This window comes from Psammomys obesus, unplaced genomic scaffold (assembly GCF_907164565.1).
Source record: "Psammomys obesus unplaced genomic scaffold, mPsaObe1.curated_primary_1811, whole genome shotgun sequence".
NCBI classification, from domain to species: domain Eukaryota; kingdom Metazoa; phylum Chordata; class Mammalia; order Rodentia; family Muridae; genus Psammomys; species Psammomys obesus.
In genome coordinates, this window is record NW_026596073.1 from 21,793,041 (window position 1) to 21,815,364 (window position 22,324).

Genomic DNA, 22,324 nt, shown 5'->3' on the forward strand with positions numbered 1-22,324 from the left:
GATTCCAAGGATCTATTTTGAGTATGCATAGGGGCTGTTGAGAGGGAGCGTGTACCATGACCATGTGTGCGGGCCAGAACTTACAAGAGTCAGGTTTTTTTTCCTTCCACCATGTGGGATCAAGGGAACAAGCCCAAGTCATAGCGTTGGCGGCAAGCACCCTCACATGCTGAGCCATCCCACTGGCCCCAAACTGGAATTCAGTATCACAAAAATACAAGATTTGTTTTTCTGTAAAACCCAGGACAACACAATAAAACTCAATCTAGAACTATGTTTTACAAGACAATGCATAAGGAAATAAACCATAATTTGATGTGAAGCACTCAAATACAAAAACAAAACAGTGTAAAACTACACAACAGGCTCGTTTCGATTTCCAGTACGAACAGGAGAATCTCTTGCCTTACTCTTCTTTGAGATCACTCACCTCTGAAAAGTGTGAATAATTCAAATACAGAATTCACTCAGAAGTACAATTTCCCAACAGCAATCAAAGATTAAATAGTCCTGAGATATCAATAAATGTCTAACCACCAAGAATTAGGTGAGCAGTCCCTGCTAGCGAGACATTCCCCTCGATTGTTAACTATTCTCAGGAGACAGACAACAGTCCACCATCTTTCCTGCAGGTGAGTCAGAGCTTTAGTTTATCTACATTCAAGAACCAAAAGCAAGGGCAGTAAGTGATCTGTTCATTTTTACTTCTTAAAACATCATATAAACCACTGGGAAAAGATGAGATTTAGCAAAAATTGTTACAATAATGGATTAGGGTTAAAACAAAGGCCACGGGCTCACCTAGCAAGAGGGGCTCGACATTCCATGTAACCAAGCAATGAATAAATGAATCCAAATGTGAAAACAAGGCTACCTTTAATTATTTTAGACCTATGTTAGTTAAACTCAATAAATACGTTTAAGTAACAAATCACTATTATGTGGTTTCTTAACTTTTTAAACCAAATTAAAAAAAAGTTCAACTTTATTCTTTATAGGTAATGAGTGAAGGGAGGTGTTCCTGCTCTTTCACTGTTGTTTCCAGTTGTTGCTGTGGGACAGCTACATGGAGGTGACCGATGAAGGCAGCTTTCATGGTATCTCTTCTACAGATGTTCTCTGACTTGTTCAGGTGGGGCCTGAAGTCTAGAAGACATTAACATAAACTACAGTAAAGGGCTGGTTGTGGTGAAGAGGGACAAAGCCTTCCGTACAGAGAGAGCCACTTGAGGTCAGCCTGGGCGTCGCGAGGGACAACTCTTCTCTACCAAATGGCTCACTACAGATTCACTGATCCCACTCAGTCTGGCTACAGCATGGGTCTACCGCTACTAGGACTTCTCCAGGAGACCTGATGGGGGCAGTTTGGTTTCTGGACCATCTCATAGGAAAAGGAGAAACAGTAGGCTTAGGAGAAAGTCACGGGCCACACCAGCCTCTGCCCACCTCCCTATTCTGCTTCGGCCTGGGGAAAGAGCTCAGTGGTAGAACCTTTGCTTAGAGAAGTCCAACCTTTAGGGTCAACGTGAGGAAGGGAAGGAGACAGAAAGAGGAAGATGGAAAGGAAAAACAATTTTTTTAAAGCGTGTGTGTGAATGTGAACATGGATGCCACAGCTGTAAGCGAGGAGCTCAGTTTTGGCAGAGAGCACCCATACCCACTGAGCTATCTTGCCAGCTTTGGTTTTTCTTTTGGCATTTTGATCTTTCTTCCTACTTAAAACAAAAACGTTCACTGACAGCTAAAGTAATTCAATACAGCTACAGATATACAAGCAACGTTCTACAAGCTACATGTAAATTAACTTTTCGTCTTTGTGGACAAAATAGCATGGAAACGTAAGAGCGTTGTTATAAGAGCAATAACTAAGCCACCGTGTAGGCTACTGAGCACACGTGAACTTTTTATAGTCTATAATCTGATGAAATACACCTCTGAAGGTTAAGCAAACACTCTACAAGGGAAAGTGCTTTGACCCGGATTTTGATCGGGTTCATTTCCCCATCAAGATCAAACAGATTAATTAACTGCTTTTTAACCAAATAAACTCCAGTTTGCTCTGTAGAGTGAACACTTCAGAAAAGCTTCAAAAGGCGACCTGAGCCACTTCTCTGCAGCTCTTTTCCACAGTCGGGATTTCCGGTCCTGTAAGCGCAACAAGGGGACAAAGAAAGCTTCCTTTGGTTGGCAATCTGACACCATAAGGTCTACCTGGTTTCCCCTTGCATATTAAGGGAAATTCCTGTGTCCAAACCTTGCCAGCCAACAGAAGGCTACAGGTAGCCCTGGGGGCAATGATTTTCCCAGCTACATTCTGCTCTCAGCTCTAACTTCCGGCCTGCCTTCAACCAATACCAGGATGAACTGCTGCTTGGCAACTGGCGGGTAGCACTTGGAATGAGTTGCACCTAATGCTGGGAACAATATTTCTGAGCCAGTCAAATTGCATTTGGGGAAAAAGAAAAACAATTTTAAAACACACCAAACAAATGATGTCCTAAGTTCCTTTATGCAAAACAATTGTATTCGTTTATCCAATTGATGATGGGAAAACATATGAAACCAATAAAAAACGTTTTAAAAAACATAAGGCCAAGAGATGCAGTAATGTGGCTTAGCAAGGGCTCTGAAGTTTCATTTAAACAAAGAGTCTCCTGAAAAATCTGTAATGCAGAAATTATCTCATTACCATCACACAAAAGAATGACCACCCCCACCGCTGTGGCTTCCTACTCACAGCTGTATTGGAAAAAGAGATTTGCAGAGCATTTGGAAAAAGAGTCTTCATTTTTCTTCCAATATGAGTTCAGAAAAAAAAGAGGGAGGGAGAGCTTATAGCACCTCTGCCACTGAGGCAGGAATACCAAATGAAGCTATTTCTCCCCTTCTAATCTACCACAATATATAACCTCATCCATATCACAGCAATAAAAGCAGAAACAACAAAGACCTAGGCAATTGGCACATGTGAAAGTTATTAAATGACTATGTAATTAGGGCTACTATTGCCCACTTCCAATCTTACTCTCTTCATCCTATTCCTATATTTCATGCTTTTGCTGAGAATTTGGTGTGTATGTATGTGTGTGTATGTGTGTGTATATATGTTGTTGCACATGCATGGCAAATGCATGCTCCTATATGTAGAGGATTACCTTGAGTGTTGTTCCGCTTTGTTCCTCTGGTAACACTCACCTCCTCCTCCTCTTTGATGGGGGAGTGGGTCTAGAGTTAAGCAAATAGAGTAGACTGGCTGGCCAGCAAACCCCAGGGATCAGTTTGTCTCTGGCTCCTGAGGCCTGGGATTACACCATATCTATTTTTCTTCCTTTTTTTTTTTTTTTAAACACAGGGTCTCACTCCATAACCCAGGCTAGCCTGATACTCACTATGAAGACCAAGCTGGCCCAGAACTCAGAACTCACAGGGACCCATGATCTTCTGCCTGTGAATGCTAGCCTTAAAAATATGTGCTACCACAGTTGGCCCAGTGCCTATATAGGTTCTAGTCAGGTCCTCTTGTTTGCAGGGCAGGCAATTTACCAACTGAGCCATCTCCCCAGCCCTGGAATTTGATTTCTACAAACAGGCTTCTGTTGCCTAAGGTAGAGTGTAGAATGGTGAGCAACAGAGGAGAATGGCTGATGGGCAAGAAGAAACTCTGCAAACTTTGCTCAATATGAGCCATTTCTGAAGTCTAGCTGTGCAAACCCAGGAAAACTGAAATGGGAGATATTTCCCAATCAACAGATGGATGGCCTTCACTGCTTTCTCTCAGCCTTCTCACTGCCCTCCTCTCTTGACGAGGTAATAGGCTATCCTTACGATTTCCGAGAAGGCTTCCAATTCCAATTTCTGTAATTTGTTTCTTTTTTCTTTCTTTTGTTTGTTGTTGTTTTGGCTTTTGAGGCAGGGTTTCACTATGCAGCCTGTGCTGGTCTGGAACTCAGAGATCCTCCTGCCTCTGCCTCTTGAGTGCTGAGATTGCAGGTATGCGCTACCACATCCAGCAGGGACCATAAATCTGAGTACTGATGGCTCTTCCTTTCACATGTTCACCCTCGATGTCTGTATGTGAGTGTTATGTTGGTGTGTGCGTGTGCATGTGGAGGCCAGAGGCTGACATCAGGGTGTTCCTCAGTGTCATTTCCATCTTACTTTTTTAAGGCAGGGTCTCTCACTGTATCAGCAAACCTGATGCAATCTTCAGGGATGACAGGGCCCCGCCCTCGAATCCCACCTCATGCCCAGTGCTAGAATTACCAGCACCTTGCTGCATGGGCTTGTCCCATGAATACTGGAGATAAGAACCTATGCCCTCATCCTCAAGTTTGTACAGAAAGCACTTTAGTGACTAGGCTCTCTCCCCAGTCTCTTCATCTCTAAGCTTCCTGTCATATGTCACCTGAACTCCTGAAAACATCTGGAGAGTTCTCTCTGGCCTGCGACCACAACACTATCCCAAAACTATGCTAGAAAGGCTACAAAGCTTTCAGCCTGGGGCTCACAGAAGCCACCATCATAGTGTATGGCCCTGCCCAAGGCAATCATCTCCCCCACAGGATGAAAACAGTGGCGCACACCAGTATTTTCAGTACTGTAGACTGTGAGCTCAGGGAGCTCAGGATAAAAATGACATGGGTCACCACAGGAGCAAGAGAAGCAGGCCAACCTCAGGGCCCCCACCCTTCAAGCTGCACCTTCCATGGGCATCAGGGCGAGAAGGACTGAAGAAAACAGCTTTGTACTAACTTTCTAAAAATAGAGGAAACCAGACAAAGAATTATCACTGGGTTTGTTCAAATAAACATAAGCAAAGGTATTAAAGGGCAGCTGAAACAAAAGGACATAAAAAGCATCTAATTGGAAGCTGCTGCCATGTGTGGAAAAGGCACACCAACAGGCCTGTGCCTGCACAGTTTCTGAATCCTACCAGAGGCCTGCACCTGCACGGTTTCTGAATCCTACAAGAGGTTTCTAAATCCTCCACTTGAGGTCTGACCAGGCTTTTCCCACCAAGACACAAACTCCACTTGTTAGTTTTGTAGTATGTTCGTCTACTTAGTTAGGCTTTCTTCCCACCCCATCCCCCAATATCTGTAGGCACACTCTCTGCAGGGAAGGCCTGAGAGCTCAGACAGTCGCTCCCAGCCTCAGCTACAGGTGGCCTGTGAAGACTACAGCACCCAGTCTAGCTTTCTCCAGCATCTCTCAGAGGTGACTGGGTATCGTCCCATCCTGGAAGCTCATGCCTACTGATAAGAAACCCTCCCTAGAGCCGAACACATCTCAGGTTCTTGTGGCGGTCCTCACTCCTCTCCAGAGTGTCTCCCTCCTCCTCCCTTCCTATAAGAAAGGTGTCTTTCAAGTCTATCTACAGAGAAACCTGAACAGTTAGGACCTTTCCCCTCCTGTTTGCTCCTTGTCCGGCTGGAGACGCCCACCTTCCTGGCTCCCTGCTCAGCACACTGAGATGCTCTGTTCTGCTCAGTGGCAGGAGGCCACGTCAGCAGGAAACAGCCTTGGCTGCCAGGTCACATTCAAGGCTGTCTGGAGCAGGGCAGCCCGCAGCCTAGGACAGAGGCCGCCTCTGTGGCTTTTCTCCAGCCTGGAGGAAGGCAGCCTCTGAACACTACAGTTGACACGAGCTTAAGGGAGACACCAAACACCTTGGTTCTGTCTCCCCATTTCTAAATGTTCCCCAAATAGCTGTAGTTACAGTAATTCTCCTCCCCCACCCTTCTTTTTCAGAGCGCTCACTGTACTACTTCCAAATTCATATTTGGAAAAGGCTGCCACAAGCCAAATCAAACTTCATCGTGGCTTTCTGGCTCCTGAGCGCGACAGAGGAAATTCTACAAACCCAACCGACCAATCTCAGCAGCCCTGATATGCATGAGTCAGGGTGGAAAACTTGACCTAAGGGGCTGACGCACAACAGTGGTCAGTATGGGTCTTTTTTTCTTTCTTCTCAACTCACACAGTAACTACAGTACACAAAGAAGCCATGTCAGATGCCAGGTGACACCTCCCAGGACGGATTCATGACAGACATCCTGAACACAGGACAACCTCGTATTCATGAAGCTGCCTCGTTAAACTGCAAATCAAACCCATCTGTGGCGACCAACATGATGGAGGCCAGTGTGTGGTGTACCAGCAAATGCAAAGATGACCAGTGGAAGTCTTTGCAAGTTTTAAAACGTAAAGGACAGGTTTTCAAAGAGGCTAGATAAGACAGGATAGAGACAACCAGGAACATGGGCAAACGTGCACACTCACATAGAGCGCCGACCACGTGCAGCTGTGACTGCATGTCAGTATGCATACGTACAGTACACAGACTTATAAAAAAAAAATGAGCCTCTGGGGGCTGGAGAGATGCAAGCATGCAAGCGTGAGGACCTGAGTTCGGACTCCTAACACACACGAAAAGCTCTGCTTGGCACTGCATGGTTTCCTCCAGAGCAGGGCGGTAGGAGACACAGGCGGGTATGTCTTCCTCAGACTTTCCGGTTTATGATGTGAGACCCTACCTCAAGAAACAAGGTGGAAGGCAACAAAGGAAGACACCCAATACTGATCCTGGGTGTCACATAGTGTAGGTCCTTGGGTACATGTACACACAGCACACAGACACGCGCACGCGCACATACGCACAGGCACATACGCACACACACTAAGCATTATAAGAGGAGACAGAAGGGTGAGACGCCAAAGCTAACCAAGACCATCAGTGGGTTATAACTGCTGAACTTCCAGCATGTGTTCAAAAGTGATGATGTTTAAACAAACCAGTCGGATTTCCCCAACTGGGATGTAGAAATAATCAAAAACAATTTTTTTTTTTTTTTTACAAACACACACATATGAAATGATTATGCAAACACTAAATTAGGAAACACACACACACCACTTTGTGATTTTGAGGTCTGATCAAATCTAGATGAGAAACTGAAAACCAACAAAGCTTATTTTCTTGACACCAAGGCATCTTTTTCTCAGTTTAACATCTTCTGGGGGAAGGGACGCTCACTCTGGACAATGGCTAGTCAAATCAATAGATGGAAACAACAGGAAAGGGACAATGGTGTGTCCTATTCCACAAATGAGGCACCGACAGCAAAGCAATCCAGCTTAGGACAGGAGAGGTGATAAGGGGACAGAAATTCCTCACCTGAGCACCTGGAAGAGACCTACACTTTTAGATTTTGGCCAAAAATAAATAACTTCATTCTGTAGTTATTAAAAGACATAAAATAAAATCCACTATTTTCTGAGGTACAGTGTAAGGTAAATACTCGTGACAACACTGTATTTAAAATTACGAGTGGGCACAGGACAGAAAGAGGGCTCAGAGGATACGGCCTCTGCTGAGCAAGGAAGAGCAGAATTTGGACCCCACCACCCACGTAAATCATCAGGTGGGCCTCATCAGCATGTGCACACCGCCCATGTACACACGAGGAAAATAAAGAGAATTATAAAATACAACACACATAATATGGCAGGAACAAAGCAACATGCAGATATGCTACATATATATCTATACATATGTATACATATCAGCTAGTTACAAACTACATGTAGTTTTCTCAGACAGTGAGCCTCAAACAATGGACACTTTGTCTTGTGTTGTTCTGTGTATTCAGTGGGGTGTGTGTGTGTGTGTGTGTGTGTGTACATATGTGGAGGCCAGTCATGAACCTCAGGTGTGATTCTTTGGGGCTGTCTACATTATTTTTGACACAAAGTCTCTCACTGCCCAGGAAATGTCCTAACAGGCTAGGAAGGCTGGCTGGCAGGCTGGCCAGTGAGTCCCAGGGGCCCACCTTATACCCGCCTCCCCAAATTCTGCCCATTACCTACTAAACTGTCCACCACACCTACCTTTTTAATTATGGGTGATTCAAATCTACAGCAGGAATGGACAGTGACTGGGAAAAAGCAGTGATACGGGTTAGGGTGATTGAAATGCCCTAAGAAACTGTAAGCTAACCAAAAACTAAATAGTAAAGAAAAATACTGAGTTGCTTATTTTTGTTACTAGTCCGGGTTAGATCCATTAGTAAAATTTCAGAGAAATTTATATATTGCCAAAAGTAGAACGGTCGTGCAATAATTGGACACCCTACTTTCAAATCGAAAACTGCATCTGAGCCTTGAAATCTGCCCACACTAGAGTTTATTCAAACTGTAAGATTCTTAGAAAAACAAAAACTTAAAAGGCGGGAGTAGAAAGATAAAGAGGTGACAGGCAGATTAGGAGAAGTCAACCGGCCTTATCACCACACTGCAGTGTGGGGAATTGTTCAGGGCCGGGCTAGGCAGAACAGAAGTCAGCCCTGTACCTACTGCTCTTCTCAGGAAGCTGCGTGTTTTTGTCAGGTTTTCTTATTTAAAAGGAAAGAGAAAAAAAAAATCACAACTATAATCAATTGACTTTTACGGCATGAGTTCAAGTCCAATGACCTCTGGTGTAAATCTCTTTTTTAAAAAGCTGCACAAAGCAGAGACGATGGAAGGTCCGCAGTTGGCAAAATCTGTACCTACGAAGGGAAACCGGCTGGCTGTTTTGCTTTCCTGCTGAACCGTTTCCTCTGTCTCATCGATATGATTTCCAGAGTTGCTTTTCAGCACTCTGGCTCAAATTCTATAGGCTCTAATTTTCCTCAGTGTCTGTCTTCTGGTGAATTCCTTGTCTTCTGCCTGCTCTCTGGAGCTCCAAGAAGTGGACAGAATGTACCTGTTGGTTCTTGAGTTACACGAGCTGGAGGCTGGCATTTTCTGTGCTCCTGAAGAATGTTAATTGCAGATACCAGCATGGCAGGTACAATAAGAAGTTGAAAATCATCAGTAAACTCAGCTTTAAAAAAAATAGCTAGGGAACACCCCTGGTCCCCCATACACACCCTGCTTCCCCACCCCTGAACTCACCTGACTCTGGGAACACTCCTTGGCGGTTTGGCTATAGCAGACAGCTGCTCTGGGAATACACAGTTTGAGCCTGAAACACGTCTTTTCAAGAATGCCCAAGCTCTACATTTCTACAATGGCCCTCTGTCTGCACCCTGTGATCCATGTCACCATGGAGTGCCCCCCCCCCCCATGGACGAGACCTTCCCAGGCCGCTCCACTCTCCTGCAGCCAAGCCAAGCGCCCTGAGATGCAGCCTCCTGTCTCTCCTGAACTCTGACTCACTTCCTTTCCTCCTTCTATGCATGAGCCCTTTCCTGTTTCTTTAGACTTTTTTCGTGTCAGAGCTCCTACTTTTGAGTCTCCCCTCTGGGGATTTCCTGCTCTGTGACCAGCCGACTGCGACACGTACTTGCTTCTTATGAAACACACACCTGTATAAATTTACTAACTCACAAATCTTTAAATACTAGGCCTTAAAATATCATAGGGATGTCTCTTCTAATCCTCTTTATTCTTATTAATAAAAGTGGGAACTGCCACATTCCTGGTGACACACACCTTTAATCCCAGCACTCAGGGGGCAGAGGCAGGAAGACTGATGCGATTTTGAAGCCAGCCTGGTATACAAAGCAAGTCCAGGACAGCCAAGGCTACAGAGAGAAACCCGGTCTCAAAAGACAAAAACAAAACAAAAGTGGAAACTGAGGCAAAGAGGAGAAAAGTAAATCCCCACAAAAACAAACTAACTATAAAGACTGGATAACAAAACCTTCCAAACTAGAATCCTGGTTCAACCTCCAGTTCCCTAGAACTACACACAGTAAAGAGAGAGGAAGAATTCAGACCTGCATAAAAGAAAACAATTCTATGGGCCTTTAAGAAATCTGAGTGTGCATGCGTGTGGTGTATGCGTGGTGTGTGTGTGTGTGTGTGTGTGTGTGTGTGCGTGCACGTGCACATGATGCCTGTGTGAGTGAGAAAGAGAGAAAGGAAGGGAAAGAGAGAGAGAGAGAGAGAGAGAGAGAGAGATTATGCCACATGGGTGGTGGTTACCCATGAAAGCAAGAAGAGAATATCAGATTGCCTCTGCTGCCCAGCAAGATTTCTAGGAACTAAACTCTAGCCTTCTGTAAAAGCAGCAAGCACTGTTAACTGCCCCTACTGTAGTTTTGAGACATGGTCTCTCATGAATTTGAGGCTTACCAACTGATTAGCGGAGTAGCTGGCCAGTGAGGTCCAGGGAGCCTCCTATGCTGGCCTCTCAGTGCTGGGATTACAAGCAGGTGCATGTACCAACAAACGTGGCTTTTCAAATTCAGATTGAAAGTACAGGAGTAAAGTATTTTATGTTAAAAAAAAAACAACAACATTTTTTTTTAAGCGAAACCTAAAAAAACTACAAGCTGTGAAATTAAATATGACAGGCAGCCGGGTAATGTGACGCTGTTTGCTCTTTCAGTTGCCTGACATGGGAGGATCTGCGACATTTAAAGAACTCCAAACAGTAGTGTCACCTTCAGAGCTGACATTTTAATAGCTGATTAACAAGCAGGGAAAGCCAAAGGGTTCAGAAGGTGCCTCCTGTTGCATCATTTTTAGGCATGTTATTTTGAAGTGTTAGGATTAATATGTAAAAGCATCTAAAAAGATCACAGCAAGTCAGTGTGTTTTCTGAAATGATGTAGGGTGAGGAGGACTAAAGGTGAAAGGTCGTTCCAACATCTCCCCATGACTTGGAGTTTAACCCTCCTCATTTCCGGTGGTCTCACTGTGACTCAGGAGCTGCTCACGTTTTCTTTTCTTTCTCCTGCACGTGCATATGTGATGTGCGTGCATGCAAGCATGCATGCTCACGGGTGTGGCGGCAACTTGAGGATGTCAGGAGTTGACGTTAGGTGTTTCCTCCGTCACTGTTCACCTCAACTTTTCGAGACAGGGTCTCTCATTGAACCTGGAATTCAGCAATTCAGCTGGACTGGCCAGCCAGCAAGCCTCAAGGCTAACCTGTCTCTATCGTCAGGGTCCTGGGAGTACAGGTGTGAACCCCCATCCCTAGCGTGTGCTAGCACGTGGGTGCTGGGAATCTAAGCTCCAGTATTCCTGCCTGTGCAGCCAGCACCTATCCACTGAGCCATCACTGCTGTTCCTCAGAAATCCTTTGTGCTTTCTATGCATTGTCTCATTTAGCCACACAGCAGTCCTTCGAGAGAGACATTACTCTAATTCTAGAGAAATGGAAACTGAAGGGTAGAAATGTGAAGGGACTCACTGTACAATTTATAGCACAGATTTCCTTTTAATATTTCTTTTTATTTTTAACTACACGCGCACACGCATGTAGGTATGTGGACATCAATCGCCTGCAGAGGCCAGATGAGAATGTCAGAGTCCCTGAAGCTGGACTTATAATCAGTTGTGAACCACGTGACATGGGTGCTAGGAATTGAACTAGGGTCCTCTGGAAAAGCAACAGGGCCCTGAACTGCTGAGCCATCATCTCTCCAGGCCCCATGGAAAGGTTTCTAAGCCAGGCACTATCACTTCAGAACCTCACCGAGCACGCCTTACTGCCTATAGTGATTAATTTTCAGGCACACCACGGGGTACAGCTATTAAAGGATTTCCAGAAAGGTTTATCTGAGGGAAGAATCACCATAGCTGTGGATAACACCAACACATGTAGGTACACAAACCGAATAAGGAGAAAGCCAGCCGAACCCCGACACTGTTTCCTGACTGCAGATCTGATATAACCAACCCCAACGATCCCAGCTAAGCCTTCCCGCCATGGCATGATGCACTTCTAGGCATCCTCAAGGCATGAGCCAACATAAACTCCTCTTCCTTAAATGGCCTTTGTGACTGTATAAGGAAAGTATAATGCACCTGCCCTTAGTGTTACACAAGAACAAGACATTAAATTAAGTAGAGTTGGAAAGAAGTATAAGAGTTGACAGCAATACCTCTAGATGAGGGGCATGCTGAAAAAAACAACTGTTTTCTTGGGCATAATAAGAGATTCTAAAGGCCTGTGGGGAGATGGCTGCCCAGGTTTTGTGTGAGACTGAACAGCTTTGTCGGGGGTACGGAGGAAAGCAACACCCAAGGCTCAGGGCACAAGAAGAGTTACTTTCAGTGTGGACAACAGTGAGCTCACTGTGCTCGGTGGCCGCCTATAGCTGGGCAGTGTGCACGTTCCTGTAAAGCTCCAGCTGAAACGTTCCAACAGGTATCATCATGAGCCGGCTCAGGAAAGCAAGCCTGCTGTAAGCAAGCACTGAATTTGGACCTTCAACTGATTTCCACAGTAGGACAGTAAGTCATTCCCAACAATCAATCATACAGGCACCTTAAGAAAACAATTAACATTGTGTACATTACTAGATAATGATGACGACAGTGATGACGACAACAATGATGATATGTCAATAATCAGGACACTGATAATAGCGCTTGTAACGAATTAGTCTCTCGAAATCAGAGTGTTACAGTCACGGGCTCCACGTTAGGACAATAGACTCTAGGTATCTCCACTGGGAGGGACTCAGCATCTGCTGGGGAAGGTAGTAGGCACTGGAACCCCACCCTGGGACTTCACTCATGCTCCATGTGAAGAAGGCCTGTACACAGTCATAGCTCTCCTGTCTCCTAGCCCACACACTGGACTAGCTGCTCTGTTCCCCTTGGCATCTCCCAGCCATGTGAGGAGACCCTGCCAGAGAATTTTCAGCTGCAAAGCAGTACACTGCTTGCTCTGCGTGCGGGGCTGTATAGGGCCAGCACATGGGAGGCGGGTGTGACATGAAGAGCTATGCATCATTCAGTCCGTGTTTGGAGAAGAGGCTACAAAATAAAGCTGTGAAGCATCTCCGGGGTGCGGTGTACTTCAGCACTGAAGCCATTTTCCCCTACCACATGAAAACATACACATCTAAGAATGGGGGAAAAAAAAAAAAGACAAACCACAAACAAGTAAAAGAATACTTTGTTGTGAAGCTAACATGTAAGTCGTGTGAGTTGTGAAGACTCGTGGAGTGGAAGAGTGTTCACATAGCACACACGAGGCATCTGTCTGTTACCCATATGATCCATTCTCCCAACAGCTCTGTTCACCTTGGCCTGGAGCCTCCCTGGAGAAAGGAACTCATTCTCCTCATTCTCATGTACAAGAGCTCCAGGTCATTCAGAAAGATGGCAAGGCACTGGGGCTAGCCTGGGCCAGAGACCTACATATTTCAATGTGAAGATTTTTCAGGTCACAGAATCACTTCAGCTGAGTAGAAATCCCTTACAAAGTCTCAAAGCAGCTTCTCGTGTAGAAAGACGGGCCCCACATCCTAATCCTAGATAGAATCATTTCTAATATGGATAGTTTACACGTAATCAAATACCACCAAATCGCCGATTCTATACTCAATAGAATGAAATAGGTGAAAGCTCTAGGTTCACTCGGGCTTCACTCTGAAACCATCTAACGATCTTCCCCCACCAATATTTGGTTTCATTTAGGCAAAGTTTGCTTCTGAAGCACGAAAGAGAGGTTCTCTTTTCTGTGCTTGAAGTTAGTCAGAGAACAATTCCTTGTTAATGGGCAGTTTACATTTAAGAAGTTGAAATTATAGTCTGCCTCAGCTTGTGACACCCAGCTATTACACTGTTCCCAGCAAGAGGCAACCTAAGTTCCTGCCATGAAGTTGTTGGAAAGTGTGCCAGCCACTGTTTGGTCTGTCCAAATTAACAAATGCACTCAAAGGACAAAATGTTTTTGAAGAAACATTAGGTAGCCAGTGCCATTCTGCATGCTGAATCACACGTTGGGGGAAGGGGACAAATGAGGAAATTCAACATGAATCCCTCTCAATGGTGTCATTCACAGAGCCACGGAGCAGAGCGCACTGTCCATCAGCGACACAGTTCCCACACTCCGTGCTGTAGGAAGAGAATGACACAGAGCTAGGGAGGGCTGAAGAAGAGAGAACAAGAGAGGATAAAAGTTACACACTGTAAGGGATTCAAAGCTTCAATATCTCAGTGTAGCTCTATAGTTACTGCTCATGGTCCCTTCAAAGGCTGCTGTCATTTCAATGTCTTGATCCACTTAACACAGGTTGGCAGAACAATGCTGCTGTTAAAATAGACTGAAATTATTCTGGACCAAATCATAAGCGATGGAGTATCTTTAGATCGTGTATTTTTAAAAATAATGATGCTTTCTAATAAGCAATTCGATCTGGTTTGGCTCAAGCTGTCATGATATCTGCCTATTTTTTTTTTCAGGCCTAAAACATAACAGAGAGTCGTTATGACAGTTGTTCAAAATTTAAAGATATTTCATTGGGCAAGTTGGTCAATGACAGAGTGCTTGTGGGAAACTCTAAGTTCAAGCCCCAATCCCCCAGCCCTGGAGGAGAGAGAGGAAGAGGAGAGAGGAAAAGGAGGGAAGGTTCAGGAGAGAGGAAGAGATTGAACCTGCACAGGAGCAATGAAGGAAGAGGAAGAAGTGACTGAACGCTTCTCTAAAGCAACCGATTAGCTTTAGGTATCAGGGAGATTTACATTTTGAAATCTGGGGGAGATTTCTGAGAGCACGAAGAGCAAGTTAACAGCATAACCAAACTCTCACTAAAATAGTAAAACTTAGAAGAATCTCACTTGGCTTCACCCAAACCAGCCAAGAGTCAGTCCACTCAGTAAGCAAGACTCACCCCTAGGGAGCAGAGTAGAGGAGTGTTCTCTGCTGACTTCCTAGTCTAACCCAAGGGCTAGGGCAAGGTTTACTTCCATAACCAGCCTGTACTGTACTCCCTCTACCTGCTCCTCCCTAGCCCGGAGCAAAGTCAAGGTAGACGGGCAATGTTCCAGAAGGGCTCTAGGAACAGACAGACCTAAGGCTTTCCAGGAAGTGGAGTGTTTGTTTTGGCCGGAGGATTCTGCAGAGAGCAGAGAAATGGCCCAGATAAAGAGATGGCATATATGGACAGGAAGGAAGGCTACCCTGCCAGCTGCCCGGCTCAGACAGGGACATGAAAATAATGAGACCCATACTGTCAGAATTCATATTGATTACTAAGACCCTTTCTCTTGGCAGTTCTTTATACAATTTTGTCTGGCTAAAGAAGGAAAATTCTTTAGTTTTTGCTGTTACAGGTATGGTACAGTCTTCATGGGACTGAATGCTGTGTCCATCCCTTGATGGCTCCCTCCAACATTTATGATTCATATTCCATGGAAAATATTGAGAAATATTCCATCAGAAATGAACCTGCTTTCACAGCATATTGAATGTTTCCTGTGTTTTTCTTCCTTCGTTATCACCAAGGACATTCTCATAAAAACAAATTTTTTTTTTTCCCCAAAGCAACCATATTCTTCAACATTAATCTGCTCTCAATTTTCAAGGTACTGTCTAATGACATCATACTGAATTCTGGGGTCTTTTTCAGTGACTCCATTATGATGCACAGAGAAAGTCATGCAGCAAATCAATTAAAATGTAAACAAAAGGGCTGACCTCAATATGATTTCAAAGTTTCCAGAAAGGGGCAGCAAACAACTTCAATCTTTCATCACTAGTAAGCACAGAGAGAGGTCAATGCTCCATCCCAGAATCCATACTGAGAGGCCAAGCATGGTAGTGCGTACTTGCAATCCTGGGAGGAGAGACTGGAAATGCCTGGGGCTCTCTGGAAATACAGCCTAGCCTACTAGGCAAGCCCCAGGACAACAAGGTGAAGAGCCCCTGCAGAATGGCACCCGAGCTTGTCTCATCACCTCTGTGGTCACACCACAGTTACACACATCACCACACACACACATACACAGCCACAAGTACCCACAGGCATCACCACACGAACATGCAAACATACAAGCACACACACACACTCACAGGTGAAGTGTCCCAGTACTCCACTACTAAACCCCTCCTTTCTCAGTACTGAACGACAGAAGTGTCAACTTGGAGGCTAAGTCTAATCATGACAAGGGGGCGAAAAAAGAGCTCAAGCTCTAAACCAATTTTTGCTTTATATCATCTGCTTCTCCCGAACCAATAGGTGCATCACAGTTTCACTAGCAAGGTGACAGTCTTCAGCTCTGCAAAGTGGCTCTGCCCCATCCTGCCCCAAGTATACTCCTGGATAACTCTTATAACATGCCTGACAGAAAACCATAGTCAGGTGGCAGAGTCAGCTTCACCGGGAATGAAAAGTGGTTTTCGCCTCTTTCAGAATGTGAGCGCTCGCCATTGGCCTCAGCTTCCTCATGGGTTTGTCATACTCACTAATGGAGAATGTACACAGTACAGCCCAAGAATAGAATAAATATCACAGTGACAGGGATGAAATCAAAGCCATAACACCCTGTGCCAGAAGCGGTGATGGACAGCCGGTCCCCACAGCCCACAAGACTACTCCACACAGCTGGGTGGCACTTGGGTGGAAGCTGTGGAAGTTGATGCCTGGGTGCATGCCTGACCGTGCCTTCACTCTAGACATGGGAGCAAGGCTTTGAGTTCCACCTGCCGGCAACTGCCCTTCCATGTTCCTACAGTCACCCAGCTGCCCTGCCGTCCCCCAAACCCCAGCACACAGCATGGGTCCCTGCCCTGTCTTTCTCATTTTGTATAATGGCAATTCAATTAACTGGGCCAGGGACCACCATGCCCCAAATGCAGATAACAGTAGAGTCTGGGGCTCCAGAAAAGAACAAAGACTAGGAAGGCTGAGGCAGCCAAAGGTAAACAGACTCCATCCTTCTGCTTTAGGCAGAGACATTTTTAAATCACTGGGAGGGTGTTAGTATCACTTATCGCCAAGAATCATCATGAATAAACACAAAGGTCCCTTTGTGTACGGAGTAACATATTTGCAGCACAGCCCTTGGAGTGCACCAGTTACAGACATGGACTCACTCTTTCAGGAAAAGGTCGACTCCATGAATATGTATGTACATGTCTGTGCACAAACACTGCACAGACATATTCCTATTCATGCACATTCCTCTGAAATAAACTGCAAGGATCTATGTTCGTCTATACAGCAATTTGCTGTCAGAGATCCTATCTTACGTTCTCAGTGGTGGGGTGGACACAGATGATCTGAAGCTTCACGGGGCAACAGTGCCACCATAGCCAGACACTCAACTGCTGTACTGTTTGCTTGAGATGTCACTGTAGCCCAGGCTGGCCTCGAATTCTTACTCACTATGTAATTGGGGATAACCGTGTAAATCCAGACTGTCCTGACTCCACGTCCCAACTGCAGGAATTCTAAACTGCTTTCTTCCTGAACTGAAACCCCCTGAGCTTCAATCTACAGAAACAAGTTTTCATAGATCATCTAGCGTGATGTCCGCAAGAGACAGGCTTCGAGGTTTATAACCACAGACAATGTCCACTTATGATGGAATGCTAGGCAGAGAGAAGATACCCCACACTGTTTCAGAATGTTTATCTCTCTCTTCCTTGACCTCAAGTTTCATCCTGCTTTTTGTCAATGAAGACTAAGTCTGTAATACTAAAAATAATTCCAATGGCAGTAGCTAGAAAAATACAGTCAGAAAAAAAAAAAGATTTATACAATCATTAAATTATTCTAGTTTAACTCCAATTAAAATTCATTAGGCTTAAATCTCTAACATATGCTCATTTTTAAGTTGTAAATTATTGTTCTTACAGATCCAAGGAAGTCTTGAATGATGAAGCAGTCTGCTGTTTTCTCAACAATGAAATAGAAAAGGCAACAGTTTCTAGGAAGCCCCTTACAGTAAAGCAGAAAGAACACACATTCCCTCACCAGATATGGGCTGGTGAACATGTCCAGGTGTTATAAATAAGTCTTCTGATTAGATTCCAGTCTAATCCATAGCCTAACACTGACCTCGATTACATCACACTTTGCTCTGCCCCACAGTGCCAATCCCTAAGAAGAAGAGCTATCCCTTCCAACACGACAATGTTTACAGACCCACCCGGTGTGGGTCTGACGTCATTATTGCACACAGACCTCCACATGGGCAGGTGCGCCTGAGATCTCTCCAGAGGATACCATGCAGAAACACTATGGAGGACCACCTTACCATGCCAGGCAGGAACCAGGGGAGGTCCTAGCCACGGTGCTTTATAACCTGTAGCCACAGCAGCTCACTCCCACTTGGAGCTTGTTAAGGGTCAAGGATCTGTATCCTGAGTAGAGTGCACTATGGTAAGCCTGGGAGCAGCATGCGGGAAGGGCATGAAACATCAGTGGTAAGCACTGCTTGGCAGCTGCTTTCTGTATTCATGACCTTGAGTCTCCTTCTGCAGTGGCTGGGAGGAGCACCCCTCTGACTCCCTCTTACCTTGAAGGCAGTCAGTCTCATGAAGCCAGCTGCCACGAGGGTTCATTACCACATGTCTGCACAGAGATACCCACTTAACAAAGAAGTGGTAGACATTTTAGTAGCCCTCCAAAACTAAATGTCACCGACAACCATCTGAGTGTGCCTGGACGTAGAACTCGAACTGTGAGAGGACTGGGACACAGCTAAGCCACTCCCTGGTCCACAGAAACAGAGGTAACAAATGTGCTGTAACAAGCCACTCAGCAATAAGTAATTAGCAGGTATCCAACACATAACACTACTGAAATTATCATGTGGAGAGAACCACCATATATACTTGAGACCATATGACAGGAAAATAAAGAGGAGATATATTTGCTTCTAGAAGATCATACAGAGGAAAAAAAAAAAAAAAACCTTACTTCCCTTTTGATGAAGAGGAAATCCTTTAATTAGAATGTTTCTCAAGAAACTTCCTTACCTTGGATGCACTGCAGTGTCCCATCCTCGGCTCTTATGGTAAAGGTCTCACCTGGGTTAACTTGGACAAGAATAACCTGTGAAAACAATGGAGACTTCCAGTTAAACCAATGCCCTGGGTACCCTGCCTCATTTCCAATCCAAGGTTCTGTACTGGGCAGAAAGCACATGACACCGAATCTTGTGTTAGCCTAAAGTTTAGGGTATAAATCTTAACCCTCCCCAAATTTTAGGAACTACAGGAATACACCAAGTGTATTGCTGTATATTGTTTATTTTATATAACTTAAAAATTCAATTATACTACACTTTTTTTTGAAAACACAATTTCCTTTTCTCTTTCATGAGTTTAGACACAAACTTAAATTAGAAAAACAATACATAAAAAGAGCTTTACAAAGAAAAGCTGCACAATAAATAAATGTTTGACCTACCACTATTGGGAGATGCGACTGTATTAAATAACAATAGAAGGCAATTTATGCAATTAAACAGGTTAGAGAAGAACAACTGCAGGCAAACCCTTAAAGTAATAATAAAGAGCATAAAATAAACGAACCTCAGCAAACTCTCAAACGTTTCAGTATATAGCCTAGAATTAGTGGGTTGTTTTTTTCACACAGACACAGATATTTCACATTAAGATAACTTTCAAAACACAAGAGGGCAGGTAGCTCGAGTGAAGCATGCTTGCTTGGAAAGATTCACAGAATTACTTCTAATCAAAGGGCAGCAAAAGGAAAAAGCACTGATTTAAAACTGAAAACGTAAGTGTAGCTGCGTGTCAGTGGGGATAAGATCAGCGATGGTAGATACCTTCACCTATCCTGTCTGTAGACACAGACAAGATGCTGCTCTCATGCTTCCCCAGCTCCTCAGGGCACCTACTCTATCACACGGAAACCTTCAAGCAGACTGGACCTTCTTCCTTGAGATCTGTCCCTACACCCCCAGAGCACTGCCTCCCTTAATAGCTTGCACCTACTCTTATTTGTAGAACTTACAACTGCAATTAATTAATCACATCAATAATTGTTTTAAGTGGTTGTTTCCTTCTTTAACTGAGCTGCCATTAGGATAAGATCTGACTATCTAGCCCCATGCCCCATGCTCTTACTGATGGCAGGAAAACTGACTCACAAGATTATTTAAGCTTTAGAATTAAGATTTCATAAGACTGGATACTGGAGAGACGCCTCAGTGTTTAAGACACCTTACTGCTCTTGCTGAGGACCTCAGTTCAGTTCCCAGCACCCACATGGTGGTTCATAAGCCCCTGCAGCTCCAGTTCCAGGCGACCCAACACATCTTTTCTAGCCACTGCAGACATAGGTGGCACAACATACTCACGTAGAATTGCACACATATACATAAGTTAAAAAATAAAATTAAAAAAAAAATTTAAAGGCTCCCCTGAGGTGTAATTTAAATATCAACTTCTCTTATATACCACAGCTTATCTGCTTTGTAACACTATTCAGATCAAAGGCGTGTCATTTATAGTATAAAACTTTAACATCCACATATTTTGTCCAATGAGTAACTCACAGCAGGAGATGCTGCTGAGGCATGGATTCCTTTTAATTATGAAATACATTAACTGTAAAATCACCAGGATCATTCAGGGAAAAGCAGCCTAAGCCTCATCTCAGATGCTTCACATTATTCTGAAGGATAAACTGTTTCAAGACAATTTGCTTTCCCCCCACAATAACTGCATGCATAATCTTTCGGGCTTCCCCATCACAGTACTCACCAATGTGAAGCCAGTTTGCCACTTTAAGAACTCAAAAGGAAATCCTTTAGATCTCCAGGGGGATTAAAGCATCTCCAACCCTTCTGCCAGCCGGAGGCTTTAGTCATCCTTTCATAACACGGAAACTGTCTGAGTCAGCTTTGTTTTTACATAAACATACATCACAGCTCTATTACACTACACCCAGGAAAACAGCGCTTTAATAGAGGGAGGAAAATGAAGCAAAGGGGGGAGGGGCAACAAAATACAAGCAATATGAAGGTGAAAGGAGGAATAGTAGAGGTGAGGTTTAAGTGGAAAGAGGAATGGGAAAGTAGAACAATAGAGAGATGAAAGGATATAGTAAGGATTTTAAAGAAATCTAGTACTTTTATTAGCTTCCTAAAATTTTTTTTTTTCATATAAAAGAGTTTAACTGGAGTTCCCCTACACAGGGGATAATGTTTGCCCAGAAGCGTAGGTTGGCAAAAAAAAAAAAAAAAAAAAAAAAAAAGACTCAGAGTCAGGTGTGGGATATCACCCCTGGAGCTGCTGGTTAGACCCCCTCCCTCCCAGATTCATATGAACTATTGCCGTTGCTCTTGGTTGCCAACTAGATAGATAAGACCCTATTGCTGAAGACAACACAAACTTTGGTCGCGGGGCACAGAGAAATCCAGCTGGTACTAACTCAAAAGCTTCTTCCCTACTGGTGAACTTTCAAAGTGCCATAAGATGCAATCAGCATAAGCTGCTAGAGAAGAAAGGGCATCGCCAGTCTTACTCAGGCATGGGCCCTGTGAATTACAATAATGACCAGCGTGACAAGACAGATAAGCAATAGTCGTACAAATGTCCTTAGGATAACTAATCACTTTCTAATTTGTCATTTGTTTTTTTTGCCTGGGACTTCCCATAATACTGCTGAGTTGTATTCTCAGGGCCAGGGCTGAAAATTGTGTAGGAGAAGAGAGTACATAAATTTGGGGTTGTCAAAGACAACCAAGAACAGAGTCTGGGTGTCCGCTGACTTCTTTCCCTGCCCTAACTCTACAGGCATACATTATAAGCTTATGCTGAGAGGTTTAAACATAAAGCAGGTTGTGTCGATTCCATCATAATGATGCTAGAATTTGTCTAAGGACTCATAAAAATGCAATTTCCTTTTAAAAAATACAATGACTTTTATTTTTTGAGACTTTTATACATGTATACAATATATTTGATCACAGTCACTCCTCACTAACTCCTCCCAGACTCGCTGTCTACTTTCTGTCCTCCCCCGACAGGAACACACTGAGTTTAACTTGTTGCCCAAATACTCATGGGTACCATCCATCCATGATGAGCTTGGTCATCATAGAGAAGCCACTGACTCTCTCCATCCTCCATCTCACTGCCATCAGCTCCCACTAGTTCCTCAAGCAGAGGGGCAAGGTGAGCCTCTCATCTTTCTAGGCTAGAATGCTCACTGGCTTGACTGTGTGCAGACATCCACAGCTGCTCTGAGTACATGTGCGTAGTTCCGTCACGACCAGAACACACTGTTTCAGTCCAGCCTCCCTGACCTGTGGCCCTGAGAATCTTTCTGTACCATCTTCTGTGATGGTCCCCATGCCTTGGGGAAAAGGGAGTGTGATGCATGTCCCATTTATGGCTGAGCACTCCACAGAGACTTCTATATACTAAACAGTTGTGAGTTTATTTACCAGCATCCGCTGCACATAAAGACTTCTCTGATGAGGTCTGCACATTAAGCAGTAACGATAAAAATTTAGAGGGAATTTCAATACTATGTCCATTTAGCAAAATATATTAGCAGACTCTCCCCTGGGAAGCCTCTCAGCTAAGGATACTTGGTCGGATTTATAG

The 22,324-nt window shown here is 44.3% G+C and overlaps 1 protein-coding gene across 6 annotated transcripts in view; it reads right to left on the bottom strand.

The window, feature by feature from the left end:
• Positions 1–22,324, bottom strand: part of Fndc3b (fibronectin type III domain containing 3B) — a 296,408-nt gene that overhangs the window by 181,675 nt on the left and 92,409 nt on the right. For all 6 annotated transcript variants that reach the window (XM_055625918.1, XM_055625922.1, XM_055625916.1 and 3 more), the window contains exon 3: positions 18,719–18,794. In XM_055625918.1, coding sequence (XP_055481893.1) covers positions 18,719–18,794 — 76 coding nt within the window. The remainder of the gene's footprint in view (positions 1–18,718; positions 18,795–22,324) is intronic.